Source organism: Vipera ursinii (genome assembly GCF_947247035.1).
Source record: "Vipera ursinii genome assembly, chromosome: Z".
Lineage (NCBI taxonomy): Eukaryota > Metazoa > Chordata > Lepidosauria > Squamata > Viperidae > Vipera > Vipera ursinii.
Window position 1 is genome coordinate 5,040,694 of NC_139517.1, and position 20,823 is coordinate 5,061,516.

The following is a 20,823-nucleotide window of genomic DNA, read 5'->3' on the forward strand; positions in this document are numbered from 1 at the left end:
ACACACACACACATACATGTACACATAAACATACATAATATTACAACAACTTTGCTTGGGACACAAAGTGTTATGCACAAATTGACACTGAAACCTTTCTTTTTTTTCCTTCCTTTTCATCTGTCTGTTTTAAAGATATGGAGAAATGCTTCAAATGTCCACAAGACCAAGACCCAAACAAAGGAAAAGATGACTGCATCAACAGAATTGAGACGTACCTTTCTTACAAGGAACCTTTAGGGTTTACTTTAGCCTCCATTTCTGTTTCATTGTCATTGGCCACTGCTTTCATATTAGGGATATTTCTTAAGCATAGAGATACTCCTCTGGTCAAAGCCAACAATCGAGACCTCACCTACCTTCTCCTTATCTCCCTCCACTTCTGCTTCCTTTGTCCTCTCCTGTTCATTGGTCAACCCAATGAAGTAACTTGCCTTCTCCGACAACCAACCTTTGGCATCATCTTCTCTGTCGCTGTTTCTTGTATCTTGGCCAAAACCCTCACTGTGGTTATAGCATTCATGGCTACCAGGCCAGGCTCCAACATGAAGAAGTGGTTGCAGAAAAAAATGGCATTCTCCATTGTCCTTTTCTTCTCTCTCATCCAAGTTGCCCTTTGTATCATCTGGCTAGCATCTTTCCCCCCATTCCCACAGTTGAATATGCATTCGCTAACCAAGGCCATCATCAAAGAATGTAATGAAGGTTCTCCAATCATATTCGCCTGTGTCCTAAGCTACATGGGCTTCCTGGCCATTGCCAGCTTCTTTGTGGCCTTCTGTGCTCGCAGATTACCAGATAGTTTCAATGAAGCCAAATTCATTACCTTTAGCATGCTAGTATTTTGCAATGTTTGGATATTATTTGTTCCAACTTACTTGAGCTGCACAGGAAAAGCCTTGTTGGCTGTGGAAATCTTCTCCATCTTAGCTTCCAGTGCTGGATTACTGGGATGTATCTTTTTCCCTAAATGCTACATTATTCTATTGAGACCTGATATGAATACCAAGGATCAGCTAATAAGAAAAAAGAATTAGAACAATGTTTCCCAACATAAGCAAAGTCCAGATATATAGACTGTTGGAATAGACAGCAATGGCCATAATGGCTAGAGAATTCTGGAAGCTATAGTCCATACTTCTTGGAGTTGAGAAATACTGCATGAATAGATTTTCTTGTTTTACCTGTTGTTACTACATTCAGATTGTATGTATAAGATTTGGGGATCAAGGTGTTTATTATATGATCCATTATATTTATGCAACTTCACCAACAAAGCCCTACAATGCTCTCAGACTTCTCCTCTGAGCATTGAGGTATTTGGAGACAGAGGCAGTGAAGCATCTTGTATTGCAAATCAAGAGGGACAGCTGGGATCCTATCCAGAAGAATGTGAGTCCTAAGCTCTAAGCAAGATCACAATTTATATACCATCCACGAGGTTATCTAGGACTAATAAATGAATCAATGTAAATCATGCAGGGATCTTTTATTTCCAGAATGTACTAACAGGGCTCTTTTGTTGTTGTTCTGTCACTGAATCATGTCCTACTCTTTTCCACTCCATGGACCATAGCACAAGCACTGCAAGGCCCCCTGTCCTCCAGTCTCTCCCTGAGTCTGTCCAAATCATGCCCACTGCATCAATGATATTATCTAACCATCTTATCCCTTGCTATCCCCTTCTCCTTTTGCCAGCCTGGCTTATGGTTATGCACATGGAGAAGGATAGATCACCTCATTCTTCTAGGGCAGACATGTCAAACACAAGGCCTGGGGGCCGGATCCGGCCCGCGAAGTGGTTTCATGCGGCCCGCGAAGCCATCCTGGAAACAGTGACGGAACGGCCCCCACTGCCTTGGCCCACAGACCCTCCTTCTGCCAGAGACCCTCAGATCTGTCCCACTCCTGCCCAGGCCCCCATAGGCACCCTTGATGCGAATGATGTAGAGCTGGCCACGCCCACCCAGTAGGCCATACGCACTCTAGCCATGCCCACCCAGTAGGCCACGCCCACCCTGGCCATACCCACCTGGCCCCTTGAGGGCAACCGCAATGCTGATGCGGCCCTCAATGAAATTGAGTTTGACACCCCTGTTCTAGGGAAAGCCTGTCCTACTTGGGCCAGCAGAGAGGGCCTGCTTCAGGTCCAATCGCTCAAACAATTCTGACTATCCGTCCTTCTTTGCTACAGTGCATGCCCTTTGTATAATCTTAGCCACTAAAGTAAGATCTGCCTCCACCCTCTTATTCTTCTGCAAGAACCTTAAGACCTAGCTCTGCCAGTCGGCCTGAAAACCAAACAGGGGACTCCACAATGGAGGTAGCCACTAGACTGATGGCAGATTCCACCTACTCCCTTGCTCTCTGCTCTTCACCCATCCATCTTTTCGGTTGTTATATTGATGTTGTCAAGCACCAGAGAAATCAGAATATCCAGGCAGTACAAATGGGTATAAAGATTTATTGCAAGCTTAAGTTCTCTACAAGAATCTGAAATATTAATGGTCCAAGCAAATTGGTGATAGATAAGAATCAATAAAATTCAAGGTGGGCTGGACTTAAATCTCTTGTGGGCACAAAAGGACTTGTGACTGATGACATGTTTGACCGCTCCCTCCGGCTCTGTCTGTTCATCTCCTACAGATTATAATTCTTGTTTGGTTCCTTTATCATTGTTTACTTTATTGTTCTATTATTTTACTTCTGCTCTGTTTGCACCCCTTTCCTTTTCTTCCTTTTTGTTATTGTAAGCCACCTAGAGTAGCCCCATGGTGAGATAGATGGCAAATAAATAAAATAAATCAATAAATCAATCACATAGCAATCCATTCCAATGAAGGCTACTGTTGGTGCACTATTCAGAACTGACCAATGGACTTCCAGGCCACAGGCTCTACCTATTTTTATTTTTAAGAAATAACCATGAATCCAGGGGGGAGACTCAAGTCATGGACCTCTCCCTCAAAATAAAAAAAAACTAACAGAATATTTGGTCATTTGTGTCTTAATTCCTATTCATCAGAACCTGACTGCACAGCTGACCAATTGTTTATTGTTTTGAACCATTTAGGCATGTCCAACTATTGGCGACTTTATAGCCAAGTGCTCTCCATGCTACCCTGTCAAACACAGTTTCTTTCCTTTGTTGGATGTTCAACTTTGCATCAGATCTGATGTTATAAAGCTAGCGTGTTTTTTGCTTGCCCCTTCTTCTTTTTCCACTAACCATTCCTAGCATCATAGACTTCTCCAATGACTTTGCATTCAGGACACAACCAAAGACATAGTCTTATGATTTCAGCTTCCACTGGATGTATCTGGTTTTATATGATTTAACAGTTCTCTGTTAGTTACTCTGATTTGCCACAGTATGCCATTAATTTATGTCAGCACCACACTTCAAAGGCAACAATTCTCCTTTGATCACCCATTCTTAGTGTACAACTCTCATTTCCTGGGAGCATATATCATTATAGGGAAGACTATTACTCTAACTAGCTTGCTTTTTGTATTTATATCAAAATCTCTGCTTTTCTAGATCAGATTCATGTTAACCATTGCAGTGTGGCCTAAGGTTATCCTGAATTTGATTTCAGCAGTAAAACCGCCATCATGAACAATTTTGGATCCAAGGAAGATAACTTCTCAAACTAGTTAAATTTCCTCTTGCTGGATTGAATGGATTGAATATATTCAGAATAAATATGGGACTAAAAAGTTTTATTTAGCATTTGAATAAGAAGTGGATCTATATGATGTATAACTAGTTAGTAGTTATGTTATTAATATTTTGACGACGGAGAGTTAAAGTGCAACAGAATTTAATGTTTTATTGTTGTTAGTATATTTTAGATTATGCTTGTTTGTATTTTTATACCCTGTATTCAGCTCTGGGAAGTCGGGGAGGGGTGGGTAGGGAGGGGTTGGGGAGAGGGGAGGGGGAGGAGGGGGTTTTTTGTATTCAAAAATGTATTGTAAAACCTTTCAATAATAAAAAATAAATAAAAAGACCCAACCCAATTTCACTTCTACCACTGCCGGTCCTATAATATATTTTATATGATTCTACCTAAACCCAAATTCTCCTTTTGGCATACATGTCATCATTGCGGTCATCCTAAACTAGGGCTCTTCAAACATGGCCCTTTTATGACTTGTGGACTTCAACTCTGGCTAAGGAATTCTGGGAGCTGAAGTCCACAAGTCATAAAAGGGCCAAATTTGAAGACCCCTGTCCTAAACATTATCCTGTAACCTAATCCACAAACATGATGATGATGACGACAACGATGATGATGACAAAACAACAACAACAACAACAACAACAACAATAATAATAATAATAATAATAATAATAATAGTTGCTCAGGCAGGAAACCCTATACCATTTCAAACAAATGGTTGTCCAGTCTCTTCTTAAAAGCTTACAGTGTTGGAGCATTTACAACTTCTGGAGGTAGATAAGCAGGAGGATAATTATTTCACCTTTTGCTTTCTTTTTGCTGTGCTATACGATAGGGATTCCATGTTACAGCCTTCATTGCCTTCCCTGCAATTACATGAATCTTAATAATTGCCACTTCTCAAGCACAATTCCAGCAACTTTCCCAAAGTTAAAAAAAGGAAAACAGCTGACACGTAAGTTCATCATGGTTATAAAACCCCTTTACTCCTTGCCATTCAGAACTGAACTAGTAAGGGAGAAGCAGATGTGGCTGAATTTCTTTATTTTATTTTCCCTTTCCATTCTATAACACCTCATTGTGAAATGTTACTGGAATACTTTGCTTAAATCAGATACATTGCCAGCCATGAGGTTCTTGATGAAGATATGACCACCTAATCTGCACCTAAATGACAATATTAGAAGTCTTGTTTTTATTTTTATCTCATGTGGGAAACAATATCAATGCAAGAGACTGCTTTCCACCTGATTCCCTTCCTATCCCTCACGAATCCTATCAACCAGGTGATTTCCTCATAGGTGGGATTACTTCTCAGATGTGGTACTTTTTTCATAAACTTTCCTTCCAAAAACAACCTTCACAGGACCTGACCTTCCAATTTCCAATGTAAGAAACTCTTGGACCTGATTTTAGAGTAGCTCCATTCTCTTTTCTATGAAAGAAAATATTGGTTGGGCAACTCTGCAAATCACAAGATTTGGTGATATGCTAATATAATGAACATAGATACAGTAGGTAGGAGTGAATGAATGAATGAATGCATGAGATGGTTCAAAAGCTTTATTCTTGCAACTTCTAAGGATGAATGAAAGAAAGTATGGAGATGAGTAAAGGATTAACCTAAACATTCTCTTGTGTTCTCTCCACTTACACTTCTAAGACACTATAAGTGGAGTACCTATGATTGGAGTAACTACTTCCAAGATAGTTCTTAATTGATTCAATGAGCTGAATCCATCCAACAATCCCAATTCTCTTTCTGGATAATTTAACTCTGAGATACAAACATATATATTTGTCATTTGAAGAATGGAGTTATGGTTAACCCTTTCAAGATAAGCTATGCTATGCAAAATATCCCCTCAGCCCCCAAGAATAAGAAATAACAAGCCAAAGAAATTAAAAATAGGAAAATTACTTAAAACTAGTTTATGCCAAGTGTAAATTATTACTTCATATCATTGACTATACTTCTGCATATCTTTGTTATCTTTGCAAAAAAAATCTTCCTTCTACCATATCTCTACATAGCTTCATAATTCCTTTAAACTTCTTGCCTCTTTCTTTGGCATTGATGCAATGGACTGGGTAAATTGATGTAGGAATTACTTTGGATTGAACTGTGTGTGGAAAGGAAGGGAACTCAGGGTGATTGTGCAGATGCAAGTTCCATAAAAAGCAAGTGACAGATACTTTATCATAAGAGGGGGTTGCACCACTGAGTCAGTTTTGACTCATTCATTCATTCATTCATTCAATCAATCAATCAATCAGAATAGAGCTGGAAGGGACCTTGGAGATCTTCTAGTCCAACCCCCTGCTCAAGGAGGAGAACATTTCAGATAGGTGCCTGTCCCATTTTTTTTCTTAAAAACCTCCAGTGATTAAGCATCTAAAATTTCTGAAAGCAAGCTGTTCCACTGGCTAATTATTCTCACTGTTAGGAAGTTTCTGCTTAATTCCAGGTTGTTCCTCTCCTTGATTGGTTTCCATCCATTGTTTCTTGTCTTGCCTTCTGTGCTTTGGAAAATAAGTTGACTTCCTCCTCTTTATGGCAGCTCCTCAAATATTGGAATACTGCTAGTCCTTCTTTTCTCCTGACTAGCCAAACTCAAATCCTGCAACCGTTGTTCATATGTTTTAGTCTCCAGGCCTTTAATCATTTTAGTTGCTCTTCTTTGGACTGTTTCCAAAGTCTCAACCTTTTTTGCAGTGTCAATGGCTGCTGCCTGTACTAGTCCATTCAATTTTCTTGGCAGCATTTTCTGAAGTGGTTTGTCCTTGCCTCCTTCTTCCTAGGATTGAGGGACAGTAACTTGGCCAGGGTCATCCATCTGGCTTCATTCTCCAGGCATAGCTCAAATGTTTGTACTGCTGGTTTCTAGCCTGATTCCTTAATCACTGTATCAAACAATCTTTCACCCTATCAGTTAACAAGTAGAGTAGAGTAGAGTAGAGTAGAGTAGAGTATAATAACAAAGTTGGAAGGGTCCTTGGATGTCTTCTAGTCCAATCCCTTGGTCAAGCAGGAAATTCTATACCATTTTAGACAAATGGTTGTCCAATCTCTTCTTTAAAACTTCCAGTGTTGGAGCATTCACAGCTTCTGGAGGCAGGTTGTTCCACTGATTAATTGTTCTAACTATCAGGAAATTTCTTCTTAGTTCTAGGTTGCTTCTGTCCTTGATTAGTTTCCATCCATTGCTTCTTGTCCTGCCTTCAGGTGCTTTGGAGAATAGGTTAACTCTCTCTTTTTTTGTAGCAACCCCCGCAATGTCAGAAAATGCTATCATGTAACCATTAGTCCTTCTTTTCATTAAACTAGACATTCCCAATTCCAGTAACTGTTCTTCATATATTTTAGCCTCCAGTCCCCTATAACAGTATGCTCCAATATGTTAAAAACCCATTGTATGTGTTACACGTTAAGAGTCCCTCTTTTTGAGGATCTCATCTAATTGTTCCATACAGAATTTCCCCAGCTTTGTGCTTTCCTTTTGATTCATGAATGTTTCCTTCCATCTGATTTTGAGTCATCCCGAGTTCTATCTGTATGACCAATCCATCTCAGTGTATATAAAGTGATGTGTGGAAGTGGTAGAAAAAAGGATCAGCTCCCTAACTTTCTGCATGAATGTCTGGATGCTTATCTACTGTTCTTTGCATTGGAAGTCCCATGCAAAAGAGATGTCTTTGAAATAGCTGTAAGAGCAACTCATGGCTGCTTTAATGCTTCACTAAGGGGTGTGCTTTGCTTATCCAATCTTGTTTCTAAATTTTATGTGTATATTTTTTCTTTTCTTTTTTGGAGCTTGTATTTAAATTTTTTTGAATAAAAAGAAAGTTTCCAAAGCACTTCTTTGAAATAATACTGGCATCCTTATCATTTATATTCTCTGCATTGATTCCAAACTAACTAATCTTTCAGAAATTCACCTAAGTTCCTACTCTTCTTTCTAGTCTTATGCTTCTCTTTGGCTATTCCTCCTCTCCTTCTGAGTATTTTGCAGGTTCTCTCCACAAAACCTTACCATTTTGTTAACAAATCATTTTGTTTCTATTAATTGTTTTTAAACTTTAGATTGGTTGTAGTAAGTAAAATGGATCCAGAGGCTGATAAAAAACAAAACAATTATGTGGGTTGTACAATCTGAACATAACTGTCTTTCAGCATAGTGACAAAATTCTACCAACATGTCTTGGGCTTGGCGTTTGCAGTAAATGAGATTAACCAAAATCCTCAGATCTTGCCCAATGTTACCCTCGGATTTCACATCTATGATAGCTACTACAATGAGAAAATGACTTATCAGACCACATTGGACCTACTCTTCAAATTCCATAGTTTTGTTCCCAACTATGCATGCAACATCCAGAAAAATCTCATGGCCATCATTGGTGGACTTGGCTCTGATATCTCCTTCCACATGTCTGACATCTTAACTCTTTATAAAATTCCGCAAGTAAGATTTTCAAATGCTTTTTTCCCCCTTCTAGTCTATAACTTGACTCTTGGTGACTATTTGTGCATGTCCCTAAATTTTTCTTGCCAAGATTTCAGAAGTGGTTTGACATTGCTAACCTTCCTAGAGTTGAGAAAGAGTGACTGGTCCAAGGTTAACCAACTAACTTCACGTTAAAGGACTAGAACTCACTGTCTCCTGGGTTGCAATCTGATGCCTTAACTGACTCTCATGTCATTATGAAGGGTATATTGCTAAGACTATGAATTAAGATGGAGTAGAAACCCATTTAATTGAACATTACAGTTTAGAAAAAAGGAATATAGAGTTGACTGACAACAAATATTTAACTATTCAAAATGAAGCAAATTTGTGGTTTAAAGGATTTTGACAAAAAGAAAAAAGAAATATGGATTTGAACAGATTTCTTTATTGTTTCAGTTTTCCATAGACCAGCATTGTTTACTTTGAATGAACAATGTACATTCAAACCATGATCTGCATCCCCATGTTCTAAAAAGACAATCACAAAGACTGAAAGATGTTTCTTACAGTAAATATATGCATTTTCTTTTAGCTCACATATGGTTCTTTTGCTTCTGAAGAAAAAAACCCAACACGGTTCACTTCCTTTTATCGCATGGTCTCAAATGAAGCCCATCAGTATACAGGAATTGTCCAGTTACTGAAGCATTTTGGATGGACTTGGATTGGACTCATTGTTTTGAGAGATGAGAGTGGAGATAATTTCTTGAAGATCTTGGAACTTTTGTTTTTCCAGAATAGAATCTGTTCTGCCTTCATACAAAGAATCCCAAGTGAAGGCCGTTTGCTTTCTTTCTCTGAAATCAATGAGATATCATCAAGCATTTATAAATCTTTCAGGGACAACAATGCCAAAATATTTGTTATGTATGGAGAAACTCTTACAGTGATGTGGCTGAGTACATTAATGTTTCAGACAGATTCTTATTATTCAGAAAACACATCAGTTGGAAAGTTGTGGATTGTAACTGCACAGATTGACTTCACAGTCATGGGCCTTGTAACAAGCTGGGATTCAGAAGTATTCCAAGGTACCATTTCCTTTGAAGTTCCTTCAAATGAACCACTAGGGTTTCAGACATACCTTCAGAACCTAAAATGCTGCTCAGCACATGATGACCGTTTTCTAAAGGATTTTTGGGAGCAAGCTTTCCATTGCACATTTTCAAATTCCAAAGGATCAGTGGAGTACAATAAAGCATGCACTGGTGAAGAGAAGTTGGAGACACTTCCAGGTTCTGTTTTTGAAATGCAGATGAGTGGCCACAGCTACAGCATCTTTAACGCTGTCTATATTTTGGCACATGCTTTACACGCAATGACTTCATTTAGGTCCCGCCACCAAGCATTGGTGAAAAGGAAAAAACGTGCATATCAAGATCTTCAACCTTGGCAGGTAATTTCTACATAATGAAATAGCTTTATTATCAGGAACCTTTTAGTAAGTGAAATAGGGTTAAGATAAAATATGTAGTAATCAATCAACAAGGAGAACTGTAGCTTGGGTCAATTTTCACATTACGAGTTACCTGGATGTGATGTTTTAGCTATTCTTTCTTTTTCTGATAGCTTCACTGGTTTCTTCAAGGCATTTCCTTTAACAACTCAGTTGGAGAAAGTGTGACTTTTAATGAGAGAATGGAAGTGGCCAATGGCCTTGATATAATGAAGATGGTGATATTCCCAAATAACTCCTTCACTAAAATAAAAGTTGGGAGGATAGATTCCAAAGAAAAGCAGACCTTCAGCTTTTATCAAGATAAAAAGAGTTGGCACAGGCATTTCAACCAGGTACAGTTTCTCAATTTTAATTGGTCATTCCATCATATGGAAAAAAAATATATTTGATGGATCAGATATTTCTTCTGGCTTAGGAATTGGTCCTGTATGAGTAGTTATATTTTGAAAGGAAGAGAAGAACCTGTTTTCCACATTATAGTGCACAATCAGTATAGGAGGAGAGCCATATTTGTCTAAGATTAGTTAGATGGTAGAAGACTCTTATATCATCTATCACTGAGAATCTCTCAACAAACACAAGGGGTCTTTAATATATCACAATGATTAATTGAAAAAATACTGCTAATCTGGCATATATGGAACCTGCATCTGCCTAACCCATGGGTGTCAAACTCGCCACGTCATGTGAGATGTCGTGATATATCACAATTCTTTGCATTGCTGGCAATGGGGTGGGTGCACCTTTGGTATGATGAAACTGGCCCACAGGCCGGCAGTTTGACACTCCTGGCCTAACTGATCTATTTTCCCTTCTCCCTGCCTCACCCCAAATTTAATCCTATATCACTTTAGCCATTCTATGGATCTGATGAAGTGAATTGTGGCTAATGAAAGTTTATGGCTTTTAATAAAATTTGCAAGTTAAAAAGAATGCTATTGGACTCCTTCTGACTTTTTATTAAGCAATTTTATGATTTTTGAAATATTTTGAAGAAAACCAGTTTTTCTATCCTAAATTATTTTCACATTTACGGATAGGTTCTGCCCTTTTCTCTATGTAGTGATTCTTGCCAGCCTGGATACCAAAAGAAAAAGAAGGAAGGAGAGAAATTCTGCTGCTACGATTGTGCTCCCTGCCCTGAAGGGAAGATTTCACATGAAATAGGTAATGTAGTACAATAAATATTAACAACATGCATTAATGTAAGTGAACATGTGTGAAATGTGTTTTTATGTTAGTCAGCCAAGAAACTTTACTAGAATAGATTCCTAGTAAAATTTATTTAGTTACATTTACATTTATATACCGCCCTTTCCCTGAGGACTCAGGGCGGTTTACAGGGAATTAAAAAATCCACCATACAAAAGTTAAAAAACCAAATTAAAAAATATTAAATTGACCCTGTGCACTTAAAACCCCAATTAAAAATTTCTCCTCAGCCTGGGCCCGAGAGCTCAAAGAGCCAGGTCTTCAGGCCCCGACGGAATGATCGGAGGTCGGGGGCAGTTCTCAGCTCCACCGGCAGCTGGTTCCAGAGGGCAGGCGCTCCCACTGAGAAGGCCCTATCCCTGGGTGTCACCCACTGGCAATCTCTTACCGGCAGAACCCTGAGCAGACCCTCCCTGTGGGAGCGCACTGGGCGAAGGGCGTTTGATGCCGGCAGCAGGTGTTCCCTCAAATAGCCCGGACCCAGGCCATGTAGGGCTTTATAGGTAATAACCAGAACCTTGAATTTCACCCGGAGGGCAACCGGAAGCCAATGCAGCTCACGGAGTAGAGGTGTTACATGGGAGTATCGGGAGACCCCCATTACAACTCGCGCGGCCGCATTCTGCACCAGTTGAAGCCTCGGAGTGGTCTTCAAGGGCAGCCCCATGTAGAGAGCGTTACAGTAGTCCAAATGGGAGGTCACAAGCGCATGAGTAACTGTGCGTAGGGCGTCTCGGTCCAGATAGGGACGCAACTGGCGCACCAGGCGAACCTGGGCAAAAGCCCCCCTGGTCACGGCTCCTATGTGGTCTTCAAAATTGAGCCGTGAGTCCAGGAGGACGCCCAGGTTGTGAGCCCTATCAATGGGGGGTAACACCTCACCCCCCATCGTTAAAGGTGGAATAACTTGGTTAACCCGAGATGCCGATATGCACAGCCACTCAGTCTTGGTGGGATTGAGATGAAGCCTGTTTCTCCCCATCCAGACCTGAACCGCCTCCAGGCACCAGGACATCACGGAGAGGGCATCACTGGGTTGGTTCGGGGTGGAAAGAAAAAGTTGGGTATCATCAGCGTACTGGTGATACCCCACCCCAAAACCATGAATTATCTCGCCCAGCGGCTTCATATAGATGTTGAACAGGAGAGGCGAGAGGACCGACCCCTGAGGAACTCCACAAATGAGAGACCTCGGGGCGGATCTCTGCCGTCCTGTCAACACCGACTGCGAGCGGCCCTGGAGGTAGGAGGAGAACCACTGTAGAACGGTGCCTCCCACTCCCAACCCCCTGAGACGCCGCAGCAGGATACCATGGTCGATGGTATCGAAAGCCACTGAGAGATCTAATAGGACCAGGACAGAGGAGCAACCCCTGTCCCTAGCCCTCCAGAGATCATTCACCAGCGCGACCAATGCCGTCTCCGTGCTGTGTCCGGGCCTGAAGCCCGATTGGTACGGGTCCAGATAATCAGTTTCCTCCAGGAACAGAGGGAGCTGATGCGCCACCACACTCTCAACAACCTTCGCCAGAAAGCGAAGGTTGGAGACTGGACGATAGTTGTTTAAAGCAGCCGGGTCCAAAGCAGGCTTCTTGAGAAGGGGTCTCACCACCGCCTCCTTCAAGGCGGCAGGGAAGACACCCTCCTTCAAAGAAGCAGTTATTACTGCATGGAACCAGCCTCGTGTTCCCTCCCGAGCCGCATAAGCTAGCGAGGAGGGGCACGGATCCAACAAACAGGTGGTGGTGCTCAGTCTCCCCATGATCCTGTCCACATCATCAGGAGAAACAGGGTCGAACTCAGTCCAGATAACGTGCTCAAGACCGCCTGATTCCTCCACGTCAGACTCTGCCCAGTCAGAGTCCAGGCCGGTCCGGATCCGAGCGATTTTGTCCGCCAGATGATGACTAAACTCCTCGGCTCGTCCCTGCAAGGGATCCTCTCTCACCTCCTGGTTAAGGAGGGAGCGAGTCACCCTAAACAGGGCGGCCGGGCGATTATCTGCGGACGCGATAAGGGTGGCAAAGTAGTTAGACTTCGCCGTCCTTATCGCCGCAAGATAAGACCTTATAAAGGTTCTTAACTGCAATCGGTCGGATTCGGATCGGCTGGATCTCCAACCGCTCTCTAGACCTCGTCTCCGACGCTTCATCTCCCGGAGCTCCACAGAGAACCATGGGGCCCAACGGGATCTGCGCCGGGTCAGAGGTCGCATGGGTACAACGCAGTCAAGTGCCCTGGTGGCAGCCGTTTCCCAGGCCTCCACCAGAGCATCGACTGGGCTGTGGGTAAGGGTGATAGGTATAGGCCCAAGCGCCCTCTGGAACCGATCCGGGTCCATTAGGCGCCTGGGGCAGAACCACCTGGTCGGTTCCGCCGCCCAGCGGCGGGGGGTGGCATGACAGAAAACCAGCCTCAGGAGGTGATGATCTGACCATGACAGAGGGGTGATGGACGGGGAACCCCCTCCCAGATTGTCTAACCACTGTCCAGACAGGAACACCAGGTCGAGAGTATGATCCCCCTCATGAGTCGGGCCCTCAATAACCTGAGTCAGGCCCATGGCTGTCATGGAAGCTATGAACTCCCGAGCTAACTCCGACGACCCGATGAAAATGATTTTCAGTGGGGTCATTTGTGAGAAATTAACACAAGGAATATACCTTGTGTATGTCTATGAAGATTCTCAATCATCCAGGTCATGATTGTCCCAAAGGTACAACTTTTTTTTGAAGGTTCTGAAGAAACTTCTTGGATGAGAAGTGAAATGACTTTGAGGGAAAACAAAGTTCAGTTGCCTTTTGCAAAAGCATCTTTGTGATAACTATGACATGGATGACTGAGAATCTCCATAGACATTCTTCTCATTGGAACTAACCCATTCCCACTGGATGCTACTTCCTTGTATGTTTCTTCTGACCTGACCAAGTCTCATTTCCATGCAACAAAAACATACACTCACCCCATAGCCATTTTCACTTCTTTGGATAAACCTTCTTTTCAACAGGTGTTATCCCAGTTTGGGTAATGAAATGTCTGCAAGAGAAAAACTATTCTCAGAGAACAACAAAGACCTCCTCAAACCTTCTTTTCAAAATAAGAGTATACTCCATAAACTCTAAGGGCACCAAATAAGTTTTAAGCTTATACTTGCTAAGGGTTTGGTTAAATACCAACAGCATACAACAATAAGACATAGATAGCACAGCAATGTTCAACAGGGTGGCATTAGGTTGAATAGAACATGGAAATCTCCCTTGGGACGCACATGGTCAATTTCTTATTTTATTTTTTAAATGTCCAGATATGGCTGACTGTTCCCTGTGTCCAGAAGATCAATATCCAAACAAGAAGCAAGATCGATGTATTTTCAAGACTTTAAACTTTCTGTCTCTTAAAGAACCATTAGGGATGAGTTTAGCCTTAGTTGGTATTAGCCTATTTACAACTACAGCATTTGTCCTTAGAACTTTTGTTAAGCACCAAGATACTCCCATCGTCAAAGCCAACAACCGGGAACTTACATTTACACTCCTCCTCTCCCTTCTCCTTTGCTTTCTTTCACCTTTACTATTTTTTGGGCAGCCCAACAAAATAACTTGCTTTCTTTGCCAAACTGCTTTTGGCATCATTTTTGCTGTGGCTATTTCCTGTGTATTGGCTAAAACCATCACTGTAGTTGTAGCTTTCATGGCCACCAAACCAGGGTCCAATATGAGGAAATGGTTAGGGAGAAAACTGGCCAGTTCCATTGTTATTTCCTGCACGTTTGTTCAAGCAAGTATTTGTTCTTGGTGGATGACAATTTCTCCTCCCTTCCCAAATTTGGATATGCACTCTCTCACCAGTGAAATCATAGCAGAATGTAATGTAGGATCTGCTGTCATGTTCTATCTTGTCCTGGGCTATTTGGGATTTCTAGCCATCATTAGTTTTATGGTGGCTTTTTTTGCCAGGAAATTGCCAGATACATTCAATGAAGCCAAGTTTATTACCTTCAGCATGCTGATGTTTTGTAGTGTTTGGTTGACCTTTATCCCTACTTATCTGAGCACAAAAGGGAAGTACATGGTGGCTGTGGAGATCTTCTCCATCCTAGCATCCAGTGGTGCATTGCTGTCTTGTATCTTTTTCCCCAAATGCTACATTATTCTGTTGAGACCTCAGTTAAACAACAGGCAGCAGTTAAGAAAAATCAATTAAGCAAAGTTTATGTATTCCTTGTGTGGTATGCATGTATCCATGTATATGTATATGTGTCTATGTATGTATTTAATTGCTTAATATATGAGGGAATTTTAGAAGAATATTCAGACAAACTCCATCTTAACTATGCTGGAGAACTGCCTTAGTAAGCTTTGAAGATTCTGATTATATAAATTATATATGCCACAGACCAGAATTGCAAACAAAAGCATTATAAATAAAAATAAAGTAATAGAGTAAATATTGCAATAGGTGATAGGTTCTTCAATCAAAGTATATCTATTTTTAGAAGGGAGCATAATTGTATTTAAATAAACCAGAATGTCTTGGGTGCTTTTTAGGTAAGAAGCTATAAGATGGGTCCTTGAGTCCTTATAGGTGGTACAATATAAGATGACATGAGCTTTAGTTTCAATAGCCCTTTATCTGCTCTTGGGGAAATTATTTATACTACCATAGTTATGTGGTATAAGTAATTCTTTGTAAAAAAGAATTTGACTACTCAGAAAAAAACTCAAATTCTTAGTGAAGCTTGGTCCCGTCAGGTTTTCCAAGTCTTTAATAAGTAATTAAAATGGGCTGAGTCCATGCTCATAATCCATCCTTAGGAACACCTCACTGGAAAAGCCAAGTTGTTGAAGCTTTTATGGGATGGTCCTGAACCATATTGATATATAATTCCTTATTGATTTTCCTCAATAAGGAAAAACTCAGACTTGTTTAACTTGAACTAAAGTGCTATGATAGAGATCCCTGAATTTGAATTAACCTTAGATACTGTAGCTCAGAGGTGTCAAACTCACAATGTCATGTGATGTGTCATGAGGTATCACAACTTTTTTTTCCATTGCCGGCAATGGGACATGTGCGGTTTTGGCATGACACATCCAGCCCACGGGCCAGCAGTTTGACACCCCAGCTGTAGCTCTTCCTCTCTCCCTTGTACTACGTGTGGAATGCAAAGCTGTAACTATAATATAAGAGGCAAGGTGGCTCAGTGGCTTAATAATTTTGGAGATGGTCTCAGCTCTGGGGATTCAAGTCCTAGCACTGCATGGCAGATGAGTTCCTGTCACTTGCCTCAGCTTCTGTTCACCTAACATTTAGAAAACATGTTCTATGTGACTAGATAGATAGGTTTCACTTCAGTGGGGAGACAAGCTGGTGCTCTGTTCAGACAGTCAGATTCCTGATGGCTCTGAACCTTCCCATTTGCAGTGCCCATTTGCAAGGCAGCTCTGGGAAGGGAGGGGGACTTGGGTGATGCTGCAGGAAGAGCTGCTTAGCTTTCTTTCTGGTGCAAAGCCAGATCACCCCCTCCCCCCTTCCATGGCACACTTTGGGAATTGTGCACTCATTTCCTATAACAGGGCTGCTACCTTGGCAAGCCAACCTACTACTCTGCAATAGCATTGTAATATTCTGACTACTATAACATAGTTATACAATAACAACAACAACAACAATAACAACAGTAACAATAATAACAACAACCTGGAATATAGCTCTTAGGAATTTAGATTGGACCATTTTCAAGAAGAATACAGAAAGTGTAAAATATTATGTGGGCACCAAAAATAGTTGTGCATGAGCCCTAGCTGAACCTAGCTTGAATGCTGCTGGAATATGCTGTGCTCCTTTGATGAAGTGAAAAAAAACTGAACTGCAGCCATTGTTTTAAAAGCATTTTGTATGGTGTAATTTTGGTGTGCACTGTGTTTGGTGGAACTATGGAAAACCATGTCCAAATATTTAAAATATTTCCTTTGTTCAATACTCTGGCCATTTATCATCCAGGCATACCATTTAGATCTTTTTGCAAAGCTTCATTTGACCATAGTTGATTTCAAGAGCTTCCTCAGAGCAGTAATTGTCCAGAGCATTTATACCTGGTTCAAATCCAATTAATGTTTGTGATAGAAGTACTGTCTCCTCTGCATGCAAGCAATTTGTATGTCTGCTTACAAGTTTTGGGGGTGATGTTCTAATTGATTTATACTGGGCAGGAGTGGATTTAGGTTCAGATTAAAAAGCAAAATTAATGGAATGACATGCATGGTCCTTTTCAAATAAAGCTCACAGTTAAAACAGAATTATGTTTAAATGTGTGTTATGTATGTGTACACTTGAGCAAGCAACTAAATTTCATTTTTAATGTGTGCCATTGTGCCCACAGTAAAAAAATGACAATAAAGATTATTTAATCTAATCTAATCTAATTGGCCTTTGTTTTTTATTACATCATCCTCATCCTCATTATGATCTCCATCATTACTACATAAAGGTAAAAGCCCAATGAACTCAGGCTGGCATTACACATTAAAAAGGCTAAAATAATTTCTGGTGATATTATTTGTACATTAAAATTTTGGACAAGCAGTGATCATGTATCCTAGCAAAAGATGTTACATATGTGCATAAGCGTAGTCAGTAGCATATGCCTTTTTTAAAATATCAAACATGCAAAGAAACAAAAATAAGTCCAAAATATCTGTATTACATCCAGAAATGCGAACTTTGCAACCAATATTTCTCATCCATAACTATGACACCCTAAGGATACCTGCATACATGCAAATGCTTCTCTGGGATCAGTAACGCAGCAGGGATTGCTTTTTCCTTCCAGTAACATATACCGTATTTTCCGGCATATAAGACGACTTTTTAACACATGAAAATCTTCTCAAAAGTTGGGGGTCGTCTTATACGCCCAGTCGCCTTATACGCCGGAAAATATTAAATCCTCGGGAGCAGAGACGTTAGTGGAAACGGACAAATTGGGCGCTCGAGAATGGTGAAAGACGGCCTCCTCATGAATAAACCGCCCTCCCCACCCATACACGCCTACACCAGCCCACTCCCTTTTTGCACCCCACCCTTCCCTGACAATGCCTCCTGCCTCACCCCTGCCTCCTGGCGTCTTCTGCTCGCCAGGTAAACATCCTCGTGGCCCGCCATTCCTCCCACCACGCCCATCACCCACCCATACATGGCCCCCTCCCAGCTCCAGTCCATGGACCCCTCTTCAGCCTTCACGGGCTCTGACAACGCCGCGTTCCCAGCCAGGCTATTAGGTGTAACGGGCACAGCCTCTATCACCGCATTCTGAAGCCGCTGCTCAGCCAGACTGTCGCTGCCAAATGACCCCTCCCACGTTGCGTCCAGGCTTGCTGCGACCCGGACGGGCCCGGTCCCGGGCAAGGACGCCGCGGAGCCCACCGGCATTGGGTGAGTCCCGGCAGAGGCGTCCTGCACATGCACGCGCTGGCCAGCTGCCGGGCAATCTCTAAGGTGGCGTCGGATGGTCGGGAGATGCAGCTGATGCGCGGGAGAAGGCTGGCTCATGACAAGTCAAGGTGGGCCTGCGTCAGTGGCATGCAGGGATGGCGGGGGTGGCTCCCGTAGTGAGGAAGGTGCATCCGTGGGGAGACGGGCGAGGCCCGTGCGCCATGCTGCAAAGAGGGGCCCCGCTGAATGTTGCGCCCATGGGCCACAACACCTTCACCTAATTGAGAAGCAGCCCTGACTTCCTACTTACCCGTATTTTCCGGCGTATAAGACTTTAACCCATAAAAATCATCTCAAAAGTTGGGGGTCGTCTTATACGCCCAGTCGTCTTATACGCCGGAAAATACGATATCTAAAACCAGTTTGTTGCATTTGGCAATTGTACTAAAATATATATATATATCATTGTCAACCAATATAATTCATTTAATTTGAAATCAAGTGAAAAATTGATTTAAATTATTTTATTAAAACAAATTAATGGCAATTCTTTTATAAGAAGTTGCCTCAGACAAAATGAGTTTGACAAGCCTGCTCTAGATAGTTGAATGCTCCAAAATAAATTCTAGACCAGGCCTGTACATGCAGCCTATCAAGCACCCTTGGACAGAGCACAGACTTTTTAAAAAAAGTAATAAAATCACCACTACTGCCCTGAAAGTCATGTTGCCTAGTGCCTCCATGGCTTACCACAACCACGAGCTCCAACACTGTAGATGCTCCTCTAGTCACCAAATCGTTGATTAGCCCACCAGCATTCCTTTGCAGACCACAAAGATTTTTAATTTATCAGTGTGGGCCTTTCCCTTCTACAAATTGCACAGATCTCTTCTAGATTTTCCTCTTGCTTTTCCAAGTTAACTCCTTGGTCCGTCATTCAGCAAGAATTGACTTTGTAAGGAAGCATATTATCATTTGATGTGTATTTAACATATATTCTACCTTTATTTACCAATTGTATAAGATTTGTATGCAATCCACATGGCTACTTACAATAGAAAAAAATATATTTTTAAAATCATAAGATTAAAACATAAAAGCAGGGCTTTTTTCTCATAGAATGCTCAGAATGGGGTTCTAGCACCTTTTTTTTGCACAAAAAAAGCTTTTGCACAAGCTATGCTACTCCCTCTATTGGCTTTCGAAAGCCTATTGGCTTTCGAAAGCCAATAGGAATTGCTGCTGAGTGCGCCAAAAGACCTGGCTGGCAAACGTTGCACCGGCAAGTTGTCTGCAGCAAAGGCGAGTAGGCAGGAACTTGGCATCCCTTCCTGCTGCCCAACTACACCATCTCAACTAGAGGACAAGGAGTGGGAGGTGGGTTCTGCGGAGTCCATGTGCACTCCTTCCTTGTGCTCACCCATGTCAGCCAGGCTGGTGGCCTACCTGGTGCTGAACCTGCACCACTGTCGCCTCACCCTGTGCGTCTAAGTGGCCACCCTGCATTGCCTGGCCCGCACCGCCTCCGCCGCCCACCCCATGCAGCCCCACCACATAGAGCAGGCCCTGCTGCTCCCACAGAACCAGCCACGCCAGCTCCAGCCCCGGGGGGGGCAGCCTGCCACCAACAACCCTCGCACCCGTGACCGCAGCAGCATCACCCCTCCCACTCCCCTTCTGTGCCCGCCAAGCTGAGAGTTCCAGCACCTTTTTTTAGAAAAAAGCAATATATATATATATATATATATATATATATATATATATATATATGTGTGTGTGTGTGTGTGTGTGTGTGTGTGTGTGTGTGTGTGTGTGTGTGTATGTGTACACATACACACACACAAATGCATATCTTAAAGAATAATACTCTCCATATGTAAATATATTTGTGTGCCTCTACATTTGACTTATTTTTTAAAAATGTGTGTTTATTCAAACTTACAAGTTTTTGATTGAATACATACACTTACATATGTTGACACAAAAATATTGTTATCATCATCATCATTACCATCCAATTTTTAAATATATAATGCTGAGGGTGTCAACCATAGCTCAAGTTGCACATTTTCAGCAGCAAGAAAAAGTACATTGTGACTCTAGAGATAAAAAATAAAATGTCTGTGGGTTTGTGTTTGTGTCTCTGTGTTGACTTCTCTAAACAACTCTCATGTCCTCCAGGCAATCTGGTTTCCATGTCAGGAAATCTAGGAAGAAGTTGAAAATGTCTCAGCTGTGAAAAGAGCTGAGCTAGTCTGTGAGAAATTCACTTGGGGACTGCAATTCTCAAAGGCCTGGAAGTGCTCTTGTTCTCAACACTAAGGCTGAAGAAACACCTAAAGACAAATTAGAGGGTCATTTTGCTGGAAAATAAACAATGGAATAATAAGATGTCTGTAGAGTTACGTATTAGTTGTCCTACTGGGGCATGCTTCTGGCCAGCAGACATGAACAATCATATTTCTAGTTTTTGATTCAACCCAAGAATTAACACTATCCTAGCATGATTGGTCTCAGTCAA

General features: G+C 41.8%; 2 protein-coding genes across 2 annotated transcripts; both read left to right on the top strand.

The window, feature by feature from the left end:
- Positions 1–137: 137 nt before the first annotated feature.
- LOC310649930 (vomeronasal type-2 receptor 26-like) lies at positions 138–1,037 on the top strand (the record flags this gene model as incomplete). The annotated part of the gene is made up of 1 exon (XM_083378760.1): positions 138–1,037. The coding sequence occupies one exon, from the start codon at positions 138–140 to the stop codon at positions 1,035–1,037; it is 900 nt and encodes a 299-aa protein (XP_083234886.1).
- A 3,820-nt stretch (positions 1,038–4,857) lies between these two features.
- On the top strand, positions 4,858–15,071 carry LOC310649931 (vomeronasal type-2 receptor 26-like; the record flags this gene model as incomplete). Its single annotated transcript, XM_083378761.1, has 6 exons — positions 4,858–5,009; positions 7,861–8,152; positions 8,730–9,593; positions 9,767–9,988; positions 10,697–10,823; positions 14,173–15,071. 6 exons carry the CDS (start codon positions 4,858–4,860, stop codon positions 15,069–15,071), a joined length of 2,556 nt encoding a protein of 851 aa, XP_083234887.1.
- Positions 15,072–20,823: the final 5,752 nt, after the last annotated feature.